A 19,565-nucleotide genomic window follows, 5' to 3' on the forward strand; every position below is an offset into this window, starting at 1 on the left:
TGCACTGCTACCAGAAGGTACCACCCACAGTCAGGGTGAGGCTTCCTGCATCAGTCAAGGCAATCAGGACAGCTCTTTAGGAGGGGCTCCCTGCTCAGGTGATTCTAATTTGTCACAAGTTGGCATCAGAACCAACCACAGTACACCTCTTCCCTCACCATTCTCTCCTGAGCTTGCCTTCAGTCTAACGCCCATCTCTGCCTCTTTACTGAATCAATACAACGATCAATTTTCAGTTCCCAACTCTGTACTTCAACACCATTGACTCTTTCTGCTTGGGTACTGAGACAACACTCCTTTGGCTCCCCACCTCCATGCTCACCCATTCTTAGTCTCCATGATGAATTTTTAATCTCTTCTCAAATTCTAAACATTGAAGTTTCCAAAGTTCAGGGTTTGTTTTAACTGAGTAAGTCGATATATTAAAATAGTTGACACAGGCAGCTGCTGCAATAGTAACTTCAGCCTCCTCTCCCCGCTCAATACTGATGGAAGTAATCACTTAACGATCTCAGAAGGACTGTGTAAGTCATTCAGTCGATATAGATTCTCATCTGGAAACGATCCCATGTCTCAGAACCTGATTACTGTTGTACTGGATGTGAACTGGTCCTTTTACTTTCAGATTCTTTTCCTTTGCATCTCTGATCAAGTCAGAAACTTCACATCATGGCTGGGAGAAGGATTTGAATTTGGTGGATCACCACTTCCATTTCTATGGGTATCTTTGGGGGTGTTATGGTTTTTTGTTTTTAATGTGTATGGATGTGTGTCTGTGCACCATGTACATGCAATAACAGCAGAAACCAGAAGAGGGTGTTAGATCTCCTAAAACTAGAGTTTAAAACAGACAGTTGTGAGCTACAAAGGGGTGCTGAGAATTGAGCCCAGGTCTCCTGGAAAGGTAGCAGTCCTCTTAACCACTGAAGCCATCTCTACAACCCCATTCCTGGTATCTATTTTTGTAAATCAGGCTGGCTTCAAACTCAGAGATTCACCCTCCTCTGACTCTCAAGTGCTGGGATTAAAGGCATGTGCCACCACTACCTGGCTGCTTTCTGGTATCATTAAAAGCCATGTTTGCAGGTGTCATGTATCAGTATTTTTCAAATATGTATTTCTCATCCTGATCTCTATTCTGAACTCAGTCCAGGGTCTCAGATCATGTCACCCACACATAGAATGGATCTTCTCTCCTCAGTTAAATCTCTTGAAATAATCTCACAGGTATACCCAGAGGTTTGTGTCCTGGGCTGTTCTAAATCCCATCAAACTGCCCATCAAAATTAACCATCACATGGTTACATTCCAAAATACCCATCAAAAGTTGAAACTATCATGTCAAATGCATTTAACCCACCTAACCTTCCTACCATTGTCATTTAGCAATGCTGGATATTGCAGAGTATTGGCTGTTAAATTTTGTGATTGCATGGCTAGCTGTGAGCTATGGCTCACTGCCACTGCTTCAGAATCACAAGAAAGTATCATATAATATATTTCTGGGGGAAAAAATCAAAATTTAAAATCCAAAGTACAGGTTCTCCTGAATGTGTATCACCTTCACACTATAGTAAAGCTGAAGAACTGTAAGTCAGACCATCTATAACTGTAAGCCTAGTTTTATGCACAATAAAAACACCAAAAAGTGAAAATGAAAGCAAATCAGCATTTGACAGTATGCCTCCAGCAAACTTTGAGTAGAGGAAATCTATAGGATGAAGAGTAAGCAGAGGAAAATACAACAATGAGCCCTTGACTGAGGCAGGATCCATGGTTTCCTCTCTAGTCTCAGTGACCCACTGCCACATCAAAGTTATGTTAACTAAGGAAATTCCTGAACTTGTAGAGTCATCCATAGAGGAAAAGAAGGTGAAAAAGAAGAAGCTGAACTGACTGCATTGAGCTCCAAGTATTCTGGGATGGGCCAGAGAGAAAGAAGGTTGAACACTAGCTGTACTATTAGACATCCACTGGGGACCCTGGAAAATATCTCCAGCAAATAAGTGGGAGAAAGCTGCAATCTCAAGTGGAAGCTGAGATGTAAAAAGCCATAAACATCAAAGCAAGTTGGAATTATGAAGATAAATCTCTGCAAACACAGTATGAAATAGCAGTAGTATCAAATGGGATTTTAAAAAAAAGTAACAATATCATGCTTCAGGAAGGAGTAAATGGGGATACTATCCAGAAAAGATATTAACATATTAAGACTAGACTCCTATAAGTTACTATAATGACATAATTTCTACTAATCGAAAAATAGTAGGGGTGTGAAATTTGCAAATTAGTAGAGGGGAAAATATAATGATGAAACCAATAAAATGAAAAGTCGATTAAAAGAAACATAGGACAATGGGAAATAAATAGAAAGTAAAAAAAATAGAATATTTGAAATCAAACATCCTCATAACAATGTTAAGTGTAATAGATTAGTTATTTCAATTAAGATATAAAGACTATCTGATTAAGAATTTCTACTTGTCCCAATATGTCACTTACAAAAAACAATCTTCTCAAATATAAGGACAAGATTGAAAGTAAGACAAAAACAGTATGACAGGCTTATACTAATTAAGAGAAATCTGGTGAGAACTGGAAAGATGGTCCAGTGGTTAAGAGCATGCACTGCTCTTGCACAAGACCAGGGTTCAGTTCCTGGCACCCACATGGTGGACAACAACAACCTGTTAGCTCCAGTTCCAGAGGATTTGACACCCTCTTCTGACCTCTACAGGCCCCAGGTATGCACATGTTGCACATACATGTATGCAGACAAAACACTCATAAAATAAATTTTTTAAAAACATATTCATAGTTGAGCAGTGGTGGCTCAGGCCTTTAATCAAAGCACTGGGAGGCAGAGAAAGGCGGATCTCTGAGTTCAAGGTCAGCCTGGTCTACAGAGTTCTTGGATAGCTAGGGCTACACAGATAAACCCTGTCTTGAGCCCCCCTCAAAAAAAAAACTTAAAAAGAGAATACTGGTATAGAAACTGTATCAATGTGAAATGAATTCTACTTTTAAGATATTTCTAACCAGCTTTTGTGGCACATGTCTATAATCCCAGATACTTGAGAGGCTGAGACAGGGGGATCAGAAATCAAGATCTACTTTAGCTACTGAGTGATTCAAGGCCAGCCCTCATAAATCAATAAGACCCTATCTCATAATAAAAAATAAGAGAAGAGGAATGGTGTTATAACTCAGTATATACACAGCATGTGTAAGACTCTGGTTCAATCCTCAATACTAGAATAAAAAGACATTATTAGAGAAAAGTTGGCCTCTTTATATTGATACAAAAAGTTCATTGTGTGAGGAACATATACTATATTAAAAGCTGGTCACACCTAAAGTTGGGCATTGTGACATAAACATGTAATCTCAGCACTTAGGAGGCTCAGGTAGGAGAATCCTAAATTAAAGGCTAGTCTGGGGTACTTAGCAAGACTTTGTCAAAGAACAAAAACAACAGCAAATCCTATATGCACCTAATAAGACAGTTTGGGTTTTTTTTTGTTTTTCTTTGCTGAGGATAGAACTCAGATTCTTGAAGATATTGGTCAAGGTTCTGTGCTCAGAGTCATCTCCAGGCCAAGACAGTCTCAAAATATATAAAATAGCCAGGCATGGTGGCATAGGTCTTTAATCTTAGCATTCAGGAAGCAGGTAGATCTCTGTGTGTTTGAGGCCAGACCAGTCTACATAGTGAGTTCCAGGCCACCCAAGGCTACATAGAGAGACCTTGTCTCAAAATAAAACATATATGTATTATATATGCCTGTATATGTATATGTTTGTTTAATATGCATTTAACATATATTAAAGCATTCAAAACTAAAAGAGAATATAAACAAATCTATGATGACATTGCTATAATATTCAAAGATATCAACAATTCTCAGTAATTGACAAAATAAAGTCAGAATATCAATATGAATACTGAAGGTCTGAACAACAGCATTAACAAAATTGATCCCTTGATAAAAAACTGTACCTCACAACTACAGCATACCTTCTTTTCAAGTACATAAAACATTAAAAATAAATTCTCTCAACTCAAGCATGATAGCTGACATCTGTAATCCTAGGACTCATGAGGCTGAGGCAAGAGGATTACTGTGAGCTCAAGGCCAGCCTGGGCAGTAAGTGTAAGACTCTGCCCCTTGAAAAAAACAAACCATAATTGACTCTATACTTAAGCCTTAAAGCAAATTGCAACCAATTTCAAAGTAGTGAAATCTTATAGAATATGTCCCCTACTGTTATGTAATTAAACTAGCATCAATAACTAAATTCTCCTATACATTTTGAAATTAAGACACATGCTGAAAATAGAAATTAGAAATTTTTTTAAATGGGCCGGGTGTTGGTGGCGACCGTCTTTAATCCCAGCAGGCGGATCTCTGTGAATTCAAGGCCAAGGCCAGCCTGGTCTCCAGAGCGAGTGCCAGGATATGCTCCAAAGCTACACAGAGAAACCCTGTCTCGAAAAACAAAACAAAAAACAAAAAAAAAAAGAAAAAGAAAAAGAAAGAAAGAAAGAAAGACAATTTTTTAAATGGATTAATTACATTTTCCAGCAAGCCTCGGCCAGTCTGTCTGCCAGTGAGACCAACTACATAGCCATAGGAAAGCATGCAAAAAAACCCTCATTTTTAGGCCAACATTTCCTAACAACAAATAACTTCTGTAGATATACAAAAAGATAAAAGAAAAAAGAGGAAGAAGGAGAATATGGGGAAGTATATAGCTGAATTATATTGAAAACTGATAAAGATAAAAGTCAGAGGTACATGAGAGATCTCTGCCCATATATATATGGGTTGAATATTCTAAAAAACTAAATCCATAGTCATCATGGACCCTCATAGCCCTCGCCTCATCCCTTACTGCTGTCTCCTCTTACCTGTGCTGCAGGCACCCTGGATCACTCCAAGCCCATTTCTACTTCTGGATATTTTCAATTATTTTCTCTGCTTAGAATGCTCTTTTTTGACATGGCTAGCTCCCCTGTTTCATTAGAGGCCTCTAAGCTTTGTAGTTCAGTTTCTAATCAGAATGTTTTTATTCTGAATGCTAAAAAATTACACATGATTGTGTTTCACCCTCTAGTTTGATTAGAAATGTGAGCTTCTTGAGAAAAGTATGTTTGGCTTACTCCTCATTGCAGCACCTGAAAGTGACAGGCTCTCTGTAACTAACTCATATGTGAAATGAATACATTGACATTGAGTAAAACTAGTGAAATTAATGAAAGAACACTTGAAGAAAGCCAAATATTTCAGAACTTATGTATTGCCAAAGTGTGGCCAGAGAGACGGCTCAGAAGGTAACAAACCTGACAACCTGAATTTGGTCCCTGGAGTTCACGAAGTGCTGAGGGAGATCATCTTCAAGTCACCATTTAACCTCTACACACACACACACACACACACACACACACACACAGGGGGGGGGGTATTATAAATTTTATGCAATTTACTGTGTGTCCGTTTCTGACTTGTGCCTCATCTCCACGATTTCCACCATGAAGAGATCAATAGGGAGACCTGGTCTTCTAATAGCCAGGACAGAGTCCACCACAGCCTAAAAGAGAAGCATATGAGGGATATTACCCAGACTAAAAGAAAGTCCTGCTCCAAGTGACCTATCACCAAACTAACTAGGGAAAGGGCTTCAAGCTTCAAAGCCAAAAGCATAGCCACCAAGTGCCACACTTGGCACACTTGTGTTTCTTAAAGCATATTAATAGTAGAACATTCTGTTTCACAAGGCAAGGTTATTGCGAATTCTTCTGATTTTGAGAAACAGCAAAGCTGAGAAAGGACAATATAATCAAATGTTAGCTACCAGATACAAAGTCTTCCAGAACTGCCCAGGCAAGTTTGGTCTTTGCATTGCATATAGTTTACTTTTAGAAATAAATCAAATTAACATGAGAATCGGATATATCAGGTCAATCTTGCCTCGTTAAAGCAGCAACCCTAACTACAAGGCAACTGCCAAAACAGCCTGCTCATGTGTCACCTGATATAATCAAATAAGGAATCTAGGTTTTACTGAATATTCTGTCCAAGAGCTTACATGAGAGATAAGCCACAGGAAGTCAGCCCTCCCAACTATCAAGTCATGTAAGCACCTTGGGAAAAATTTAAAAACTGTTGTAATCAATTGAATTTTAAATGCTTGCCTTTATATTTCTGAAAAAGTCATGTGCAATATTTGGTTGTCTTATAGAAGAAAAGAAGAATATCACTGCATGTCTGGCTATCCTTGCTAGATAACAGTAGGGTCAAATACCTCTGTTAACACATCAGCCAGTTCAGCATGAACTTTCGTTCGCAGGGATGTTCTAGCCACATCTAAGAGGATTTCTCTCTTCATCTCCTTTTCTACTTTAATATTGTCCAAAACTTCAAGTGCTTTCGTCTTTGCAGCATCAAATCCTTCAGCTATGATTCTAGGGTGCAGGCCCTGGTGTAGCAACATAAATATATAAATTACACAGAAAATATGCAAAGTAAAAGTTAGCTATACTCTCTTAGTAATAAGTATGTTAAAAATAATGTGACCCACAGTGATGGTACTAATGTAAGTATATATCATTCATAAATTATTTCTCAGGCTTCGTATTTCCCAGACACAATCTTTTTAACCCTATATGAGTGTTTTGTCTGCATGTATTTATATGCACCATACACATGCCTGTACCTATAGATGTCAGAAGAGGGAATTGGGCCCCCTGAAACTACAGTCACAGATGGTTTTGAGTTACCATGAGGGTGCTGGGAACCAAACCCAGGTCCTCTGCAAGAGTAACAAGTGCTCTTAGCCACTGAGCCATCACTCCAGCCCCTGAAACAATCTTAAGCCTACAGAACAGCTGCAAGCACAAAAAAAAAAAAAAAAACCCAACAACTATAAATTAATTCACTCATTTGGAAATTGAGCCTTGATGCATGCATAGTTATGCCTGGCTTCAAATTCACAATCTTCCTGACTCAGTTTTCCCAATGCTGAGATAAAAGGTGTGTGTCACAACGCTCAGCATAATAGTCAAAGTGTTTTTTCAAAAGTTGCAACTACATCTACACACAAAATATTCCTTTCAGTGTAGAGGGAAAGAGCTACACTGACTTTGAGAAAAGAGCGTCACAGTAGTCATCTCATGCCCCCAACAGAATACATTCAGAACACCACAGAACTTCTGTTGTAGTATTGTCAAAAATTAACAACCTGAGCCTAATCATGAGGAAATGGGCAATACCTAGTGAAGCGCTTTCTACATAATAATGGCCTATGCAACTTGAAAGTAGTAATGTCAGCCAGATGTGATGGCCCATGCCTTTAGTCCCAGGACTTGGGAGGCAAAGGTTGGTGAGTTCAAGGCCAGCTTAGCTTGGTCTACATAGTGAGTTCTGGGACAGCCAGAGCCATGAAGAGAGACCGTGTCTCAAAAAAATGTAGCAATGGGAGAGAGCAAGCTTGCTCAGGGTGAGCTTGATCAGGGCGAACTTGCTCTGGTCAACCTTGCTCAGGGCAAGTGTGCTCAAAAAGAGCCTGCTCAGCTCGGTCTTGCTCAGGAAGCCGCAACAGTGGCAGAGGAGGGAGAAAACAGAGAAGAAATGGGAGGAGGACAAGCGGGCAATAGGAGCTCTGGCCCCGTGACCAAGGGTATCCAAGGAGAAGGCGGCCATGGTGGCTGTGATCAACAACAGCCTCAGCAAGAGGCTGCGATGCCTGAGGGCAGCAGGAGTCTGTGGGCTGTGAACAGGCAGGAGGCCTGTCCAGCGCCGCACCAGATTCACCCTGTCTTAGCTGCAGGATCTGGAACATCTTTTCCAGGGGTCTCGCTACCCCAGCTTGCGAGCAAGGAAGGATCTAGCAAGATGGAAGGGTGTGCCGGAAGCCAATGTGCAGGATTGGTTTCGAAACAGGAGAGCCATTTTCAGGAGGAATGGTAGAATATCCATGCTGAGCGATATCATACATGGTCCCCCGAGCAACGATGCCTGAAGATTTTGAAGCAGCACTTGAGTGCCATGCCTATCCAAGAGAAAGATGTCCTGGAGCCTGTCCCTGCCACCAATGTCTCGGCCATCCATACTGGCCATGACAACCTTTTCTTCCCTGAAATATTTTCTGCAATAAAGAGCTGCATTGTTGAAAAAAAGTAGCAATGAATTGGATTGGAGAGATGTCTCAGGAGTTAAGAGCTCTTACAGACAACCTGGATTCAGTTCCCAGAGCCCACATGGTGGCTCACAATCATCCATAATTCCAGTTCTAAGGGATATAATATCCTCTTCTGATTTCCAAGGGCACCAGGCACATATGTGGTTGACATACATACATGAAGGCAAAACATGCACATACATAAAATAAAACAAATAAATCTAAAATATTTTTAAGTAGCAATCCCAGGCCAGAAAGATGGCTCAGATAAGGCGCTTGCCACCAAGACAGACAACCTGAGTTTGCTCCCGGGACCCACACAATAAAGGAAAGAACTGACTCTCACAGATTGATATCTGACCTCCACATACAACTTATAAGGGTAACTTTTTTTCATTCTTTACTCTTCCTCTGTTTTATTTCAGACAGGGTTTCCCTGTATAGGTTCATTGGTCTTGAATCACTGCATAGCCCAGGTTGGCCTTCAACTCCTAGTTCTCTTCCCTACTTTCTTGGGTGTTCTACTAAACTCTCTGGGGGCCTCATTCTTTCTTCTTTTTTTATTAATTTATTTTTTACATTCCAATCCCAGTTCTCCCTCCTTCCTCTCCTCCCGCTCCCACCCCCCCCCACCTCCCATCTGTTCCTTGGAGAGGGTAAGGCCTCATAAGGGTAATTTTTTTTAAAGTAGCAATGCCATGAACTATAAAAGGCACTTCAGGAATTATTTCAGCTTAAAGGAGACTAAAGGGGCATGACAACTAAATCAATGCATTATCCTAGAGTTTCCTTTTTCTGTGAAATACATTCTTATGACTCTTACGATTTGAAAGAAATCTGCAGACTGGATAATAGTATTCTCTAGGAGCTGTTGATTTAAGATTAATTTCCTGCTTTATATACATATATTGTGACTATATATGAGAATTCAGTGATTCTAAAACTTATACACTAAATGCTTAGAGTACATGGCTGTAACCCCAACACTTGGGAGGTTGGGGCAAGAAGGTGGTGAGTTAGAAATCGGTCCCATCTACACAAGTTTGAAATCAGACTGAGCTACACAGTGAAACCTATCTCAAAACAAAAACAAACAAACAAAAGAACAACAAAAACAAAGAAAAGAAAAAGACACATTTGCAACTTACTTTCACCGATTCAGATAATGTTCAGATACCTAATATTAATCACATGTCACACAGAAAACATAGCAGAGGTACAATAATGCTTGTAGAAACTTGGATAAAATCACTATGGTGATTCTTTGCAATACCCTTGCAGCTTTTCTGTGGGTCTGAAATTCTGATCAAAATCAATTTTTCTGAGACAGTGTCTCATCCTGAACCCAGGCTGCCCTCAAACTTTCAATCTCCCTGCCTCAGCCTCTTGGTCCTAGAATCACAGACACGTGCCACCATGTCTGGCTCACAAAATTAAAAGGTTTTTTAATACTGTTGAGACCAAGGATAGTGCAGGGGTAGAGCAACTGTCTAGGATGAGAAAAGTCCTAGGTCTTTGAAATAGTCATCAAAAGAAATAGCAGCATTGTTTATTCTCTTTTTGTGTATTAATGAATAATTTCTATCTTTTATGTATGGGGTATGGATGTTGGTGAATGTACATGCCACAGCATGAGTGCGAAGGGTCAGAGGGCAACTTTGGAACCTTAGGTGCTGGTCCTTGCCTTCCACCTTGCTTGAGGCAGGGTCTCTTCAGTGTCACACTTTTCAGGCTTGCTGGCCCATGAGTTTCAGGGTATTCTCCTGTCTTTGTCTCATCTCCCATAGGAGCACTAGGGTCATAGCCAGGTGCTGCCATGTCCAGCTTGACAAGGGTCTGAGGATTCACTGGAACAGCAAACACTTTACCCACTAAGCCACCTTTCCTCTCTCCAGTATTGTTTATTTTGCAAAATAATACACAAACATTGTGAAAGCATGAACCACATGAAAGGCATAAACCACGGTTCATTCACTTCATTTCTTTGCGTTACTCCTATGATACTTAAAAAGTGACACTGAGCATTTGTACTGGGCATAATTCTAAGAGCTCTATGTGAATTATCTAATATGATCCTCTCAACAACAGTATAAAGTGGGCACTATTACTGCTCTACACAGATAATGTAATTTGTCTTACATCAGCAAGCTAGTTCAGAAATGGAGCCAAGATTTAAATCTGTAAGACCAGATACTCTAATCCAACCTGTGCTATTATCATTTATAAAAATGTCCTCAATCTAGGTCCTCATAATCACTCATCTGGACTATTAGGAAGCCTCTGATTATGGACGCCATAAAATTGTCCCCAAATATTTAAAATGCCAATCTGTGCACAGCGGTCATTAATACGTTACTATTTGGCCTGTTCACTACAGAGGGAAAGCATATGCTTCTTGACCCTAGTGCTCCTCACCCTCTGAGATTGTCTCCCACTTTCTTTCCCAACCTCTTCACTCTCACACACACACCCTTAAACTCCAGTAGCACCAAGTACTTATAGTTCTGTACCAATTTGAGGGTGGAGCTTCGGCCTGGAACACCATACACCTTACATTCCATCATGAAGGCTCTGTGTTCAAGCTCCTTACCTGGATGTTTCCTGACAATTTCAGGCTAATTTAGTATCTTATGCATCCCTGGTATTTCTATCATAGTCCATACCCCAATTATTAATGTCCAGATATACACTACGGATCTGCCAACATCTCACCATTGACACTCTCCTTTCTTCCTCACCCAACCCTAGTTTTTGGGAGGTGTCCGTCTTTCACCTGTGCTTCAGGGGGACATTAATCCTAGCTCAAGCAGTGGGATCTAGATTAATCTATCAACTCCCCTGACAATGGTTATCAGTTTAAGATGGGCATAAGACTAAGGGTTGGCCCAAGGAAGGATTCATATGCTATAGCTGAAGAAATGTCTTTATCTTGACCTCTCCTGCTGAGTCTTACCAAGGGAAATAAGTAGCACTGACTTCCTCTGATGCTCTTGATCTTCAAGATCTACCATAGAATGAAGCTTTATTATACGCACAAGAGCTTAGAGACCAAAACAACCTGGGTACTTGATGACTGGCTGAACATTTAAATTTAACAGCCACAGACCCTACCTTATCCCTCACTGTTCTCTTGTGTGAGATGATGATTTCTGCATAGTTAAGAGGGTATTAGTCAAGTTTCCACTGTTTAAGCCCAAATCATTCTAACTGAGATAAGTTACAGACAGTGAACGGATAATTCCCAACACTAAATGGAACACAAAGAACCCAGAATCTCCTCTTTGACCAGGTTATGCTTTGCCAAGATAGTCTCTGAATAGGAGGGAATACTCAAATACTTACAGAAAGGATATATGCAATGTTGAGAAAAGAATACAATTGAACAAAGGCACAGACATAGAAATATAAATGATGACTTCATAGGCTAATGAATAGATGAGTCTAGCTAGATGGTTTATAAAGGATAGAGGGACTAGAAAAGTAAACACAGTCACAAGGTGAAAAGCCTTCAGTAATTTTTGCCCCAGTTAATTTTAAAGGAACATAATTTTGTTTCAATGTTTATTAGTTACATTTTCTTTTGAAAACATGATTCATGGATACATGGAGGTTTTCCTTTTTAAATTTTGTATTTTTCTTTCCTTTTTTAAAGATTTTATTTATTTATTATGTATACAGCCTTCTGTATACATAATAAATAATTTTATTTATTTATTATGTATACAGTCTTCTGCCTGCATGCCAGCAGAGGGCACCAGATCTCATTCAAGGTGGTTGTTGAGCCACCATGTGGTTGCCAGGAATTGAACTCAGGACCTCTGGAAGAACAGTCAGTGTTCTTAACCGCTAAGCCATCTCTCCAGCCCCAGGTTTTCCTTTTTTTTAATCTTTCTATACATCTTTTAGTGTTTTATATTAAATGGTTTTAATATGCAATAAAAGCCATTACTTTGGCACAAAATAAAAATCAGTTACCACTTACAACTGCTTAAGATTATCTTAATTGCAATTAGTTTGTTTTTTGTTTTTATTTTTTGTTTGTTTGTTTGTTTGTTTGTTTGTTTGAGACAGAGTTTCTCTGTAGCTTTGGAGCCTGTCCTGGAACTCCCTCTTTAGACCAAGCTGGCCTTGAACTCACAGAAATCGCCTGCCTCTGTATCCCCAGGTGCTGGGATTAAAAGCATGCACCACTACCACCCAGCTGCAATTAGTTCTTATTCTATAAAATTAAACTTAAAAACAAAACTTTCTTTGAGATAGTGTGAAATTGTAATACCTCAGAAATGTAAAGATCAGCTTGCTTGAGCAATTCCCCAATGATCAGGACATTTGAGGTGGTGCCATCTCCTGTGATGTGGTCCTGTGCTGCCGCCACTTTCGCTATGATGGAAGCTGTTGGGTGCTGAATTTGCTGGAAAAGGTAAACACCAGATTTAAAAAGACATGGAGTGTGATAAAGAAGGCCACTAAACCCAAGATAACTCAAGGGTCAATAGTAAAATTAAGAAACAAACTTCATTCTGCAAATTTACAAGTTTTACATTATCAATATTTAGTAAATGTCAAATCCAAAATTTTAAAGTTGAAAATTAATGAGGTTTGAACATTTCATGCAAGTCTTTGCCTCAAAATGCAATGACATTTCCAAGAAAAGATTAAGCCCTCAATCTCAAAGATAAATACATTTATGAAAATGGCAAAGGACTTTTTCTTTTTCCATGATTACAAAGACTATAATGAAGTGCTCCAAAAAAGATATTATTAATTTGTAAGTGTCCCTAAAATATTAGAATCTATAAACATTTGAAAATAGCCAAAATTCATTTTGTTGATATTTAATCCAACAACCCTATCTCAAGAGTGTAGTTTTTAGCTAGTAGCCTTATCTTATAAAATACAAATTGTGGTGCTAGACAGTAGTGGTGCAAACCTTTAATCCCAGAACTCGGGAAACAGAGCCAGATGGATCTCTGGGAGTTTAAAGCCAGCCTGATCTACAAATTGAGCTCCAGACTAGCCAAGGCTACCCAGAAAAATCCTATCTCAAACAACAACAACAACAACAACAACAAAGCATTGTGTGGTTAGAGGGTTACCTCAGCCACTAAAAGCATATTCTATTCTTCCAGAGAAGTGGAGTTTGGCACTCGCCACCCATAGCAGGTGTCGTACAATTGTCTTAAGTCCAGCTCCAGGGTGTCTGACACCCTTTTATAGCCTCTGCAGGCACCAGCATACATGTGGCACACACTCATACAGATAGACACTCATACACATAAAAGTTAACAAATCAATAAATCTTTAAAAATACAAATTGTAAGGTTGAAGCTATCCCTTAGTTGTAAAGAGCACTCACCTAGCATATGAGGGTCCAATGCTCAATCTCTATCACTGAAAAAAATACTTAAAAATTTTTTTCAAAACAAGGTTTCTCTGTGTGTCCCTGGCGGTCCTGGAATTCACTCTATAGACCAGGCTGGCCTTAAACTCAGAGATCCACCTACCTCTGCCTCCTGAGTGCTGGAATTAAAGGTGCACACCACCAATCGTGGCTAAGATATTTTTTTCTTTCATTTTATGTGCATTTGTGTTTTACCTGAACGTATGCTTGTATGAGAATGTTGGATCCCTAAAACTGGAGGTACAGTTGTGAGCTGCCATGTGGGTTCTGAGAATTGAAGCTGAGTCCTATTGAAGAACAGCCAGTGCTCTTAACTACTGAGCCATCTCTCCAGCCCACAAAAAAATACCTTTAGATAAGCTTGTACATGATAATACAAAGCATACCTTATCACCCCCCCCCAGTGTTGAACCTAGAATCTTGCATGTGCTAGGGGAGTGCCCTACCACTGACCTGCATTCCCAACTGATGTGCCATGTTTTTTATTGAGGTTTACAAGGTTTATTAAAATCAGCAGCAGCTGGGCATTATATCAAATGTCAGAATCCAACACCCAGGGGCTGAGGCAGGAGTATGTGGCCAGCCAGGGTTACACAGGCAGATCCTGTCTCAGAAAAGAAAATGAAGAGGAGCATTAGCTCACCATCTCATGAAGCAGAACATTGCCGTCTTTTGTGAGTTTGATGTCACCTGCCCCAGAAACAAGCCTGTTCAAAGAACAATGGTACTTATTACTCCATAAGTCGAGAGTCAAAAAAAAAAAACAAAAAACACTGTCAATTCTTGCTGTCCACTGTTCTACACACAAATGATTGGGCTTGGAAACTCTACATTGAATAGGGTGATACTGTAGTAATGAATGCCACTTTCATCTCATAGAATTATTTCTCCCAGATGACCTTATAGTGATTTCATTACAAATGGAGCATTTATGAACTTAGAGAGTAGCTGATGGGTTATAAACATTGGCTAATAAAAAGTATAAAACAAAGCACAAATCTGCAAATTTCCTGTAGGCTTTTATTTTGGTGTCATAATTCAGTCACTGAATTTAGTTGCCTCATCTCTTGCATTTATTAAATGGACCAAATTCTGTCAATTCCACAATTCAAAATACCATTGAATCTTTTCCTCTTCTCTCCAATTTTATCATTTTTAGACTGTTTAGACAGCCATCTTATCACCAAATTTTAATCAACCCTTTGCACTATATTTTTCTAAAAGGCAATGTGACTCAGTTTCCTGATCAATAATCCTTCAATGATTTTATGTTCATCACCATCTTCAAGGTAAAAGTCAAAATAATTTAACAGTAACATACTTAGCCTTTCCCCAACTCTTCTGTTCCATCCACCATCATTCCCACAGAAGGTCTTTCAGTCCCCCCTTAATGCATTATAATGTTTGTTTCTGATGGATTTACACCACTGGGTGGCCTTTATTCCCCTCACCAACTGCTCAACTCATTCTTCTACAACTCTGACCAAACAGCACCTGTTATGTAAGAGGCTTTTCCTTCAGCCACCGGTTATTGGACCCTTTCCTCTGTAAAAGTCGTTTGCATCTATATACAACTGACACATCTGTCACTACCATGTCACCTTAAGAACAGATGCTATCTCAAGGGCTGGAGAGATGGCTTGGCAGTTAAAAGCCCTTATTGTTCTTGTATAAGTTTCCAACACCAATATCAGATGGCTCCAAGCTGCCTATAACTCAAGTTCGGGGGATCTGACACCCTCTGACCTATGTTGGCCTCTGCATACACCTGATGCAGATAAACACAGGTGCATACACAAATTAAATCAAGCTTTTAAAGAAAAGAAACTATCTCATCTGTTTTCCTAGCATCTACTGTTAAGTGGCCTCGTTTACTATTAATGTTAGTTTGTTCATTCCTCTCCGGGTGTCACTTTTTGTTCTCCCTACTCTTTTCTTACTGTGTAAAACAAACAATGGTGCTAAATAAACGTATGTCCAAGTGGATGAATAAATATAAAGAACTCTAGAGTCAGAGAGTGGCAATAATGTGACTAAGTACTAACAGATGGAAGAAGATGGAACTTGAATTTGAACCTATGCATGCCTAGCTCCAAAACCAGTACAACATACTGCTAAGTCAAAACAATCCTAAAGTGGGGCTGCAAGTGCAACGTCCGCGGAGCGCGCGCACAAGGTTAAGTTCATCCCCAACAGGAGAGGGGTGGAGGGAGCTCCAGAAGCGTTCAAGACATAACGTTTCCAAGTGACCCACGGTATGAATAGGCTGTTTATGAACCCTAGTGAAAAGGGGGTGTCACAACTTCTACTGGTGGGGCCTTTTCTCCTCGGCAAACAGGCTTTCTGGGAGCGGAATGCGAGAGGGAGGAAAACCGGAGTCTAAGTGCTGCAGCTCTGCTCGCAGGTCTTCACTGAACATCACCAGCCTCAGAGGGCGCCGCGACAGCCCACACACCCTAGCGGCCTCTCACATTTTTAGCGCGCCCTTAGGACCCAAGCTGGGCCGCAGCACATCCTGCAGCCCTCGGGCGGCGCATATGTTCACAGCCAAGGCCGCCTGGCTGCGCGTCACCTCAGCCGCAGGATTGGCGACTTTGATCGCAGCCATGGTTCAACGGTTCAGCCCCGCAACCCCGGGACTCAGAACTCTGGCGCCACACCCACAGTCCTAAGCTTCGGCCAATCGGCCCAACGGCCCCGTGACAGGAAGTGACGCTATCACGCCTCGCCCGGACGGAAGCCAGAATCGCCTGAACCCCTGGCGCAAAGATGGCATCCTCCGCTTCTGCTGGGACTCCGGCGGGGAAGCGGGTGGTGAATCAGGAAGAACTGAGGCGGTTGATGAGGGAGAAGCAGCGCCTGAGCACCAACCGGAAGAGGATAGAATCCCCGTTCGCCAAGTACAACCGTCTGGGGCAGCTGAGCTGCGCACTTTGTAACACTCCGGTCAAGAGCGAGCTCCTGTGGCAGACCCATGTTCTGGGAAAGCAGCACCGGGAAAGAGTAGCCGAGCTGAAAGGCACCAAGGGAGCAACCCAGGGCCCTTCGGCCGGCGCAGCGCCTCAGCCCATCAAGAGGAGAGCCACGGATGTGGAGAACCAAGACGCCAAGAAAGCCAAGGCCTCCGTGGGACCTCAGGTACAGCCCTCCACCTCGTCTGCCAACTTTGAGAAATCGGGAAAGGAGGCAGCTAAGGCAACCTCCAGTAAACCTGGACTCGGTTTACTCCCTGATTATGAAGATGAGGAAGAGGAGGAGGAAGAAGAGGGAGGTGGAGACGGGAGAAGGGACAGCAGCAAGCATCTTCCAGATGCACAGGGCAAAGACAACGAACACTCGCTTGCCTCTTCGAGAGAGACCACTAGCAATGTGCTGCCAAATGATCCCTTTAATACAAATCCTCCCAAGGCCCCCTTAGTTCCTCATTCAGGGTCAATTGAGAAAGCAGAAATACACGAAAAAGTGGTGGAAAGGAGGGAGAACACCGCCGAAGCATTACCAGAAGGGTTCTTCGACGACCCTGAGGTAGACGCAAAGGTCCGGAAGGTTGACGCCCCAAAAGATCAGATGGACAAAGAGTGGGACGAGTTTCAAAAGGCCATGAGGCAAGTCAACACTATTTCCGAAGCTATAGTTGCTGAAGAGGATGAGGAGGGACGATTGGACCGGCAGATTGGAGAGATTGATGAGCAGATAGAGTGTTACCGTCGGGTGGAAAAGCTGCGGAATCGCCAGGATGAAATAAAAAACAAACTTAAAGAGGTTCTGACCATAAAAGAATTACAGAAAAAGGAAGAAGAGAATGTGGACAGTGATGATGAGGGAGAATTGCAGGATTTACTGTCGCAGGATTGGCGGGTGAAAGGGGCTTTGCTGTAAGGTTTTGAAGATCCAAGCTTTCAATCAGTCTCTGCTGCCCCGTAAAAAGTGTTGTGTCCTTGGGTACCCTGAGTTGTTGAGATAAAATAAGCCACTGAGAAGTAATACTTCGGGGAAGGTACTTCGGTGCTATTTATTAGAAAATGTTTGAGGTAAAACTGTTTTTGATATTTTTGAAATTATAACCGCAAATTTGCCAACTTTTTCGTGTTTACAGTTGATTTTCAGTTGTAAAATCTTAAATTGTAAATATTTTACATAGCTAAATATATATTTAGATAAGTCACTCTTTTGAAACTTATAAATCCAGAAGCCTGACCAAAAAGACAAGTTTATATGACTTCGATGTACATGTATATTTTCACGCCTTAAACTCCAGGGATTGGGGCTTTTGGGAGGTTGTTTTTAAAAGGCTATTCATAAACACATATATTTTTTTGTAAAGCAGTGAATGAGTACTCTGTTTCAAAAACATACTTCATGAGATGAAATCACTGAGACAAACATGACACAAATGCCCAACCTCCTTAAGCCAACACTTCTTTTAACAAGACCAATGGTTGTCAAGTGTAGGTCAGTATCACCTGTGAAACTTTTGATTGTGCCTGAACTGTCAAATCACCTATGAATGAAGCTGTCGTGCTGAATCCTAGCCTTAGATTCCATAAATCTAAATGGGGTCCACATGACAGTATTCCTGAATGTTCCCAGGTTATTCTAATATATGCTCAAGTTGCAGAGCCCTAAGTCCAAACCTATTCATATATTTTTTTCAGGATTTATTTTTCTCTAAAGTTCTATAAATATACTGTACTCCCTGCCCAGCAGTGGTGCTAGGCACTCTATTCAGGACTGTGGGAATGCGAGGTACAGCTACCACAACTGAGCTAGTTTTTGAGTGAAGGAAATACTACCTTTTCTTTCTACCCCTACCCCATTGAGTCTGAAATTTGACTTTTTTTTTTTTTTTTTTTTTTGGTGTGTGTGTGTGTGTGTGTGTGTTAAATTAGACTTGTGTTTACAGGTCCTTTCAATTGAAGGAAGATGTTTACATTGCTAGGAAAGCAATGAAATGACAATTGCCTTACTAGCTGTTGATAGTTTAAAGCACTCCTCTCTTTGGAGAATGAGGTGTTCAAAAAGGAAAATAAATAGCAATGTTTAACATACAGTGTGTTCAAATTTAATAATATTAGCTAATGCATACTGTTCAAATTTAATAATATTAGCTAATGCATACTGTTGTAAGCATAAGCCAGACAGGATTCTAAGTACTTTACATATATTAACCCATTCTAGTTCAGACTTTATAGGGGAAACACCAAGAAAAAGGTCTGAAAAGCCTTGAAAACTGGATGTGGTGACTCAACACCTGACACCCTCAGCTTTTGGGAAGTTGAGGGAGATGGCTAAAGTTTGGGAACAGCCTGAACTACCACGTCTAAAGTAAGTAGGCGGGGGGAAGCCTTTCATTCTAAAGAATTGTTCCCAGAGGCAATGTGGAAATAAATGGAGGATATTTTGTTTTTAAGCAGAAGGACTGTGTGATGATTAGGTGTTACTCTAGTTGTAGTATATGGTATAGAAGGAGCACAGAACAAAAAAACTGGGAAATTATGTAGAAACTACTTCAAAAGTTAAGTGAATAAGACTGATTAGTTATGGACTAAGTGGAGGGAAAGTAACAGAATTTCTCAGGAAGAGCTAACATTTTAGTGACTAGAAGTAAAAGAAAAAATATAGAGGGGATAAGGATGGGATGTCAAAGGCTTTTCTTTTAGGTGTGAGTACCAAGAAGACACTGTCTGATGGTATGTGGTATGTGCCACACATTAGTAATAATCCTGCCTGTGACACAAAGTCTGAATCCTTTGCCTACTGACTAGTGATAGGCATTTCAGTTTGATAACCACAAAGTGTGGACCTGCCTCAGGTGTATTCTCCCCATCCAGAAATTTCAGTTGTTTGAGCATGCAACAAAGTACAAAGGTGGGTTGGAAGGTGAGTGATGATCCACAGGAGCACCTTCATTAGAAATACAGAGCTGGGCTTGTGGGTCATATCTGTAGACCTGGCACTAGGGAAGGCTGAGGCAGGAGGATTC

General features: G+C 40.7%; 2 protein-coding genes across 2 annotated transcripts in view; one reads left to right on the forward strand and one right to left on the reverse strand.

Moving 5' to 3' along the window:
• The window catches only part of Cct6b (chaperonin containing TCP1 subunit 6B), a 36,060-nt gene extending 19,821 nt beyond the window's left edge, over window positions 1–16,239 (reverse strand). The window contains exons 1-5 of the mRNA XM_027426497.2: window positions 16,054–16,239; window positions 14,226–14,289; window positions 12,458–12,592; window positions 6,307–6,480; window positions 5,489–5,592 (exon numbers count right to left, since the gene is read on the reverse strand). Of these exons, the coding sequence (XP_027282298.1) occupies window positions 5,489–5,592; window positions 6,307–6,480; window positions 12,458–12,592; window positions 14,226–14,289; window positions 16,054–16,190 (614 nt within the window). The 5' untranslated portion in view covers window positions 16,191–16,239. The remainder of the gene's footprint in view (window positions 1–5,488; window positions 5,593–6,306; window positions 6,481–12,457; window positions 12,593–14,225; window positions 14,290–16,053) is intronic.
• A 74-nt stretch (window positions 16,240–16,313) lies between these two features.
• Window positions 16,314–18,628, forward strand: Znf830 (zinc finger protein 830). The gene has a single exon (XM_027426496.2). The coding sequence runs from the start codon at window positions 16,352–16,354 to the stop codon at window positions 17,459–17,461; it is 1,110 nt and encodes a 369-aa protein (XP_027282297.1). The 5' UTR covers window positions 16,314–16,351; the 3' UTR covers window positions 17,462–18,628.
• The last annotated feature ends 937 nt before the right edge of the window (window positions 18,629–19,565 follow it).

This window comes from Cricetulus griseus, chromosome 7 (assembly GCF_003668045.3).
Source record: "Cricetulus griseus strain 17A/GY chromosome 7, alternate assembly CriGri-PICRH-1.0, whole genome shotgun sequence".
Lineage (NCBI taxonomy): Eukaryota > Metazoa > Chordata > Mammalia > Rodentia > Cricetidae > Cricetulus > Cricetulus griseus.

Bases quoted from the DNA above. Each gene is read 5' to 3' on its own strand.
- Znf830 (XM_027426496.2), top strand. From the start codon at position 16,352: ATGGCATCCTCCGCTTCTGCTGGGACTCCGGCGGGGAAGCGGGTGGTG.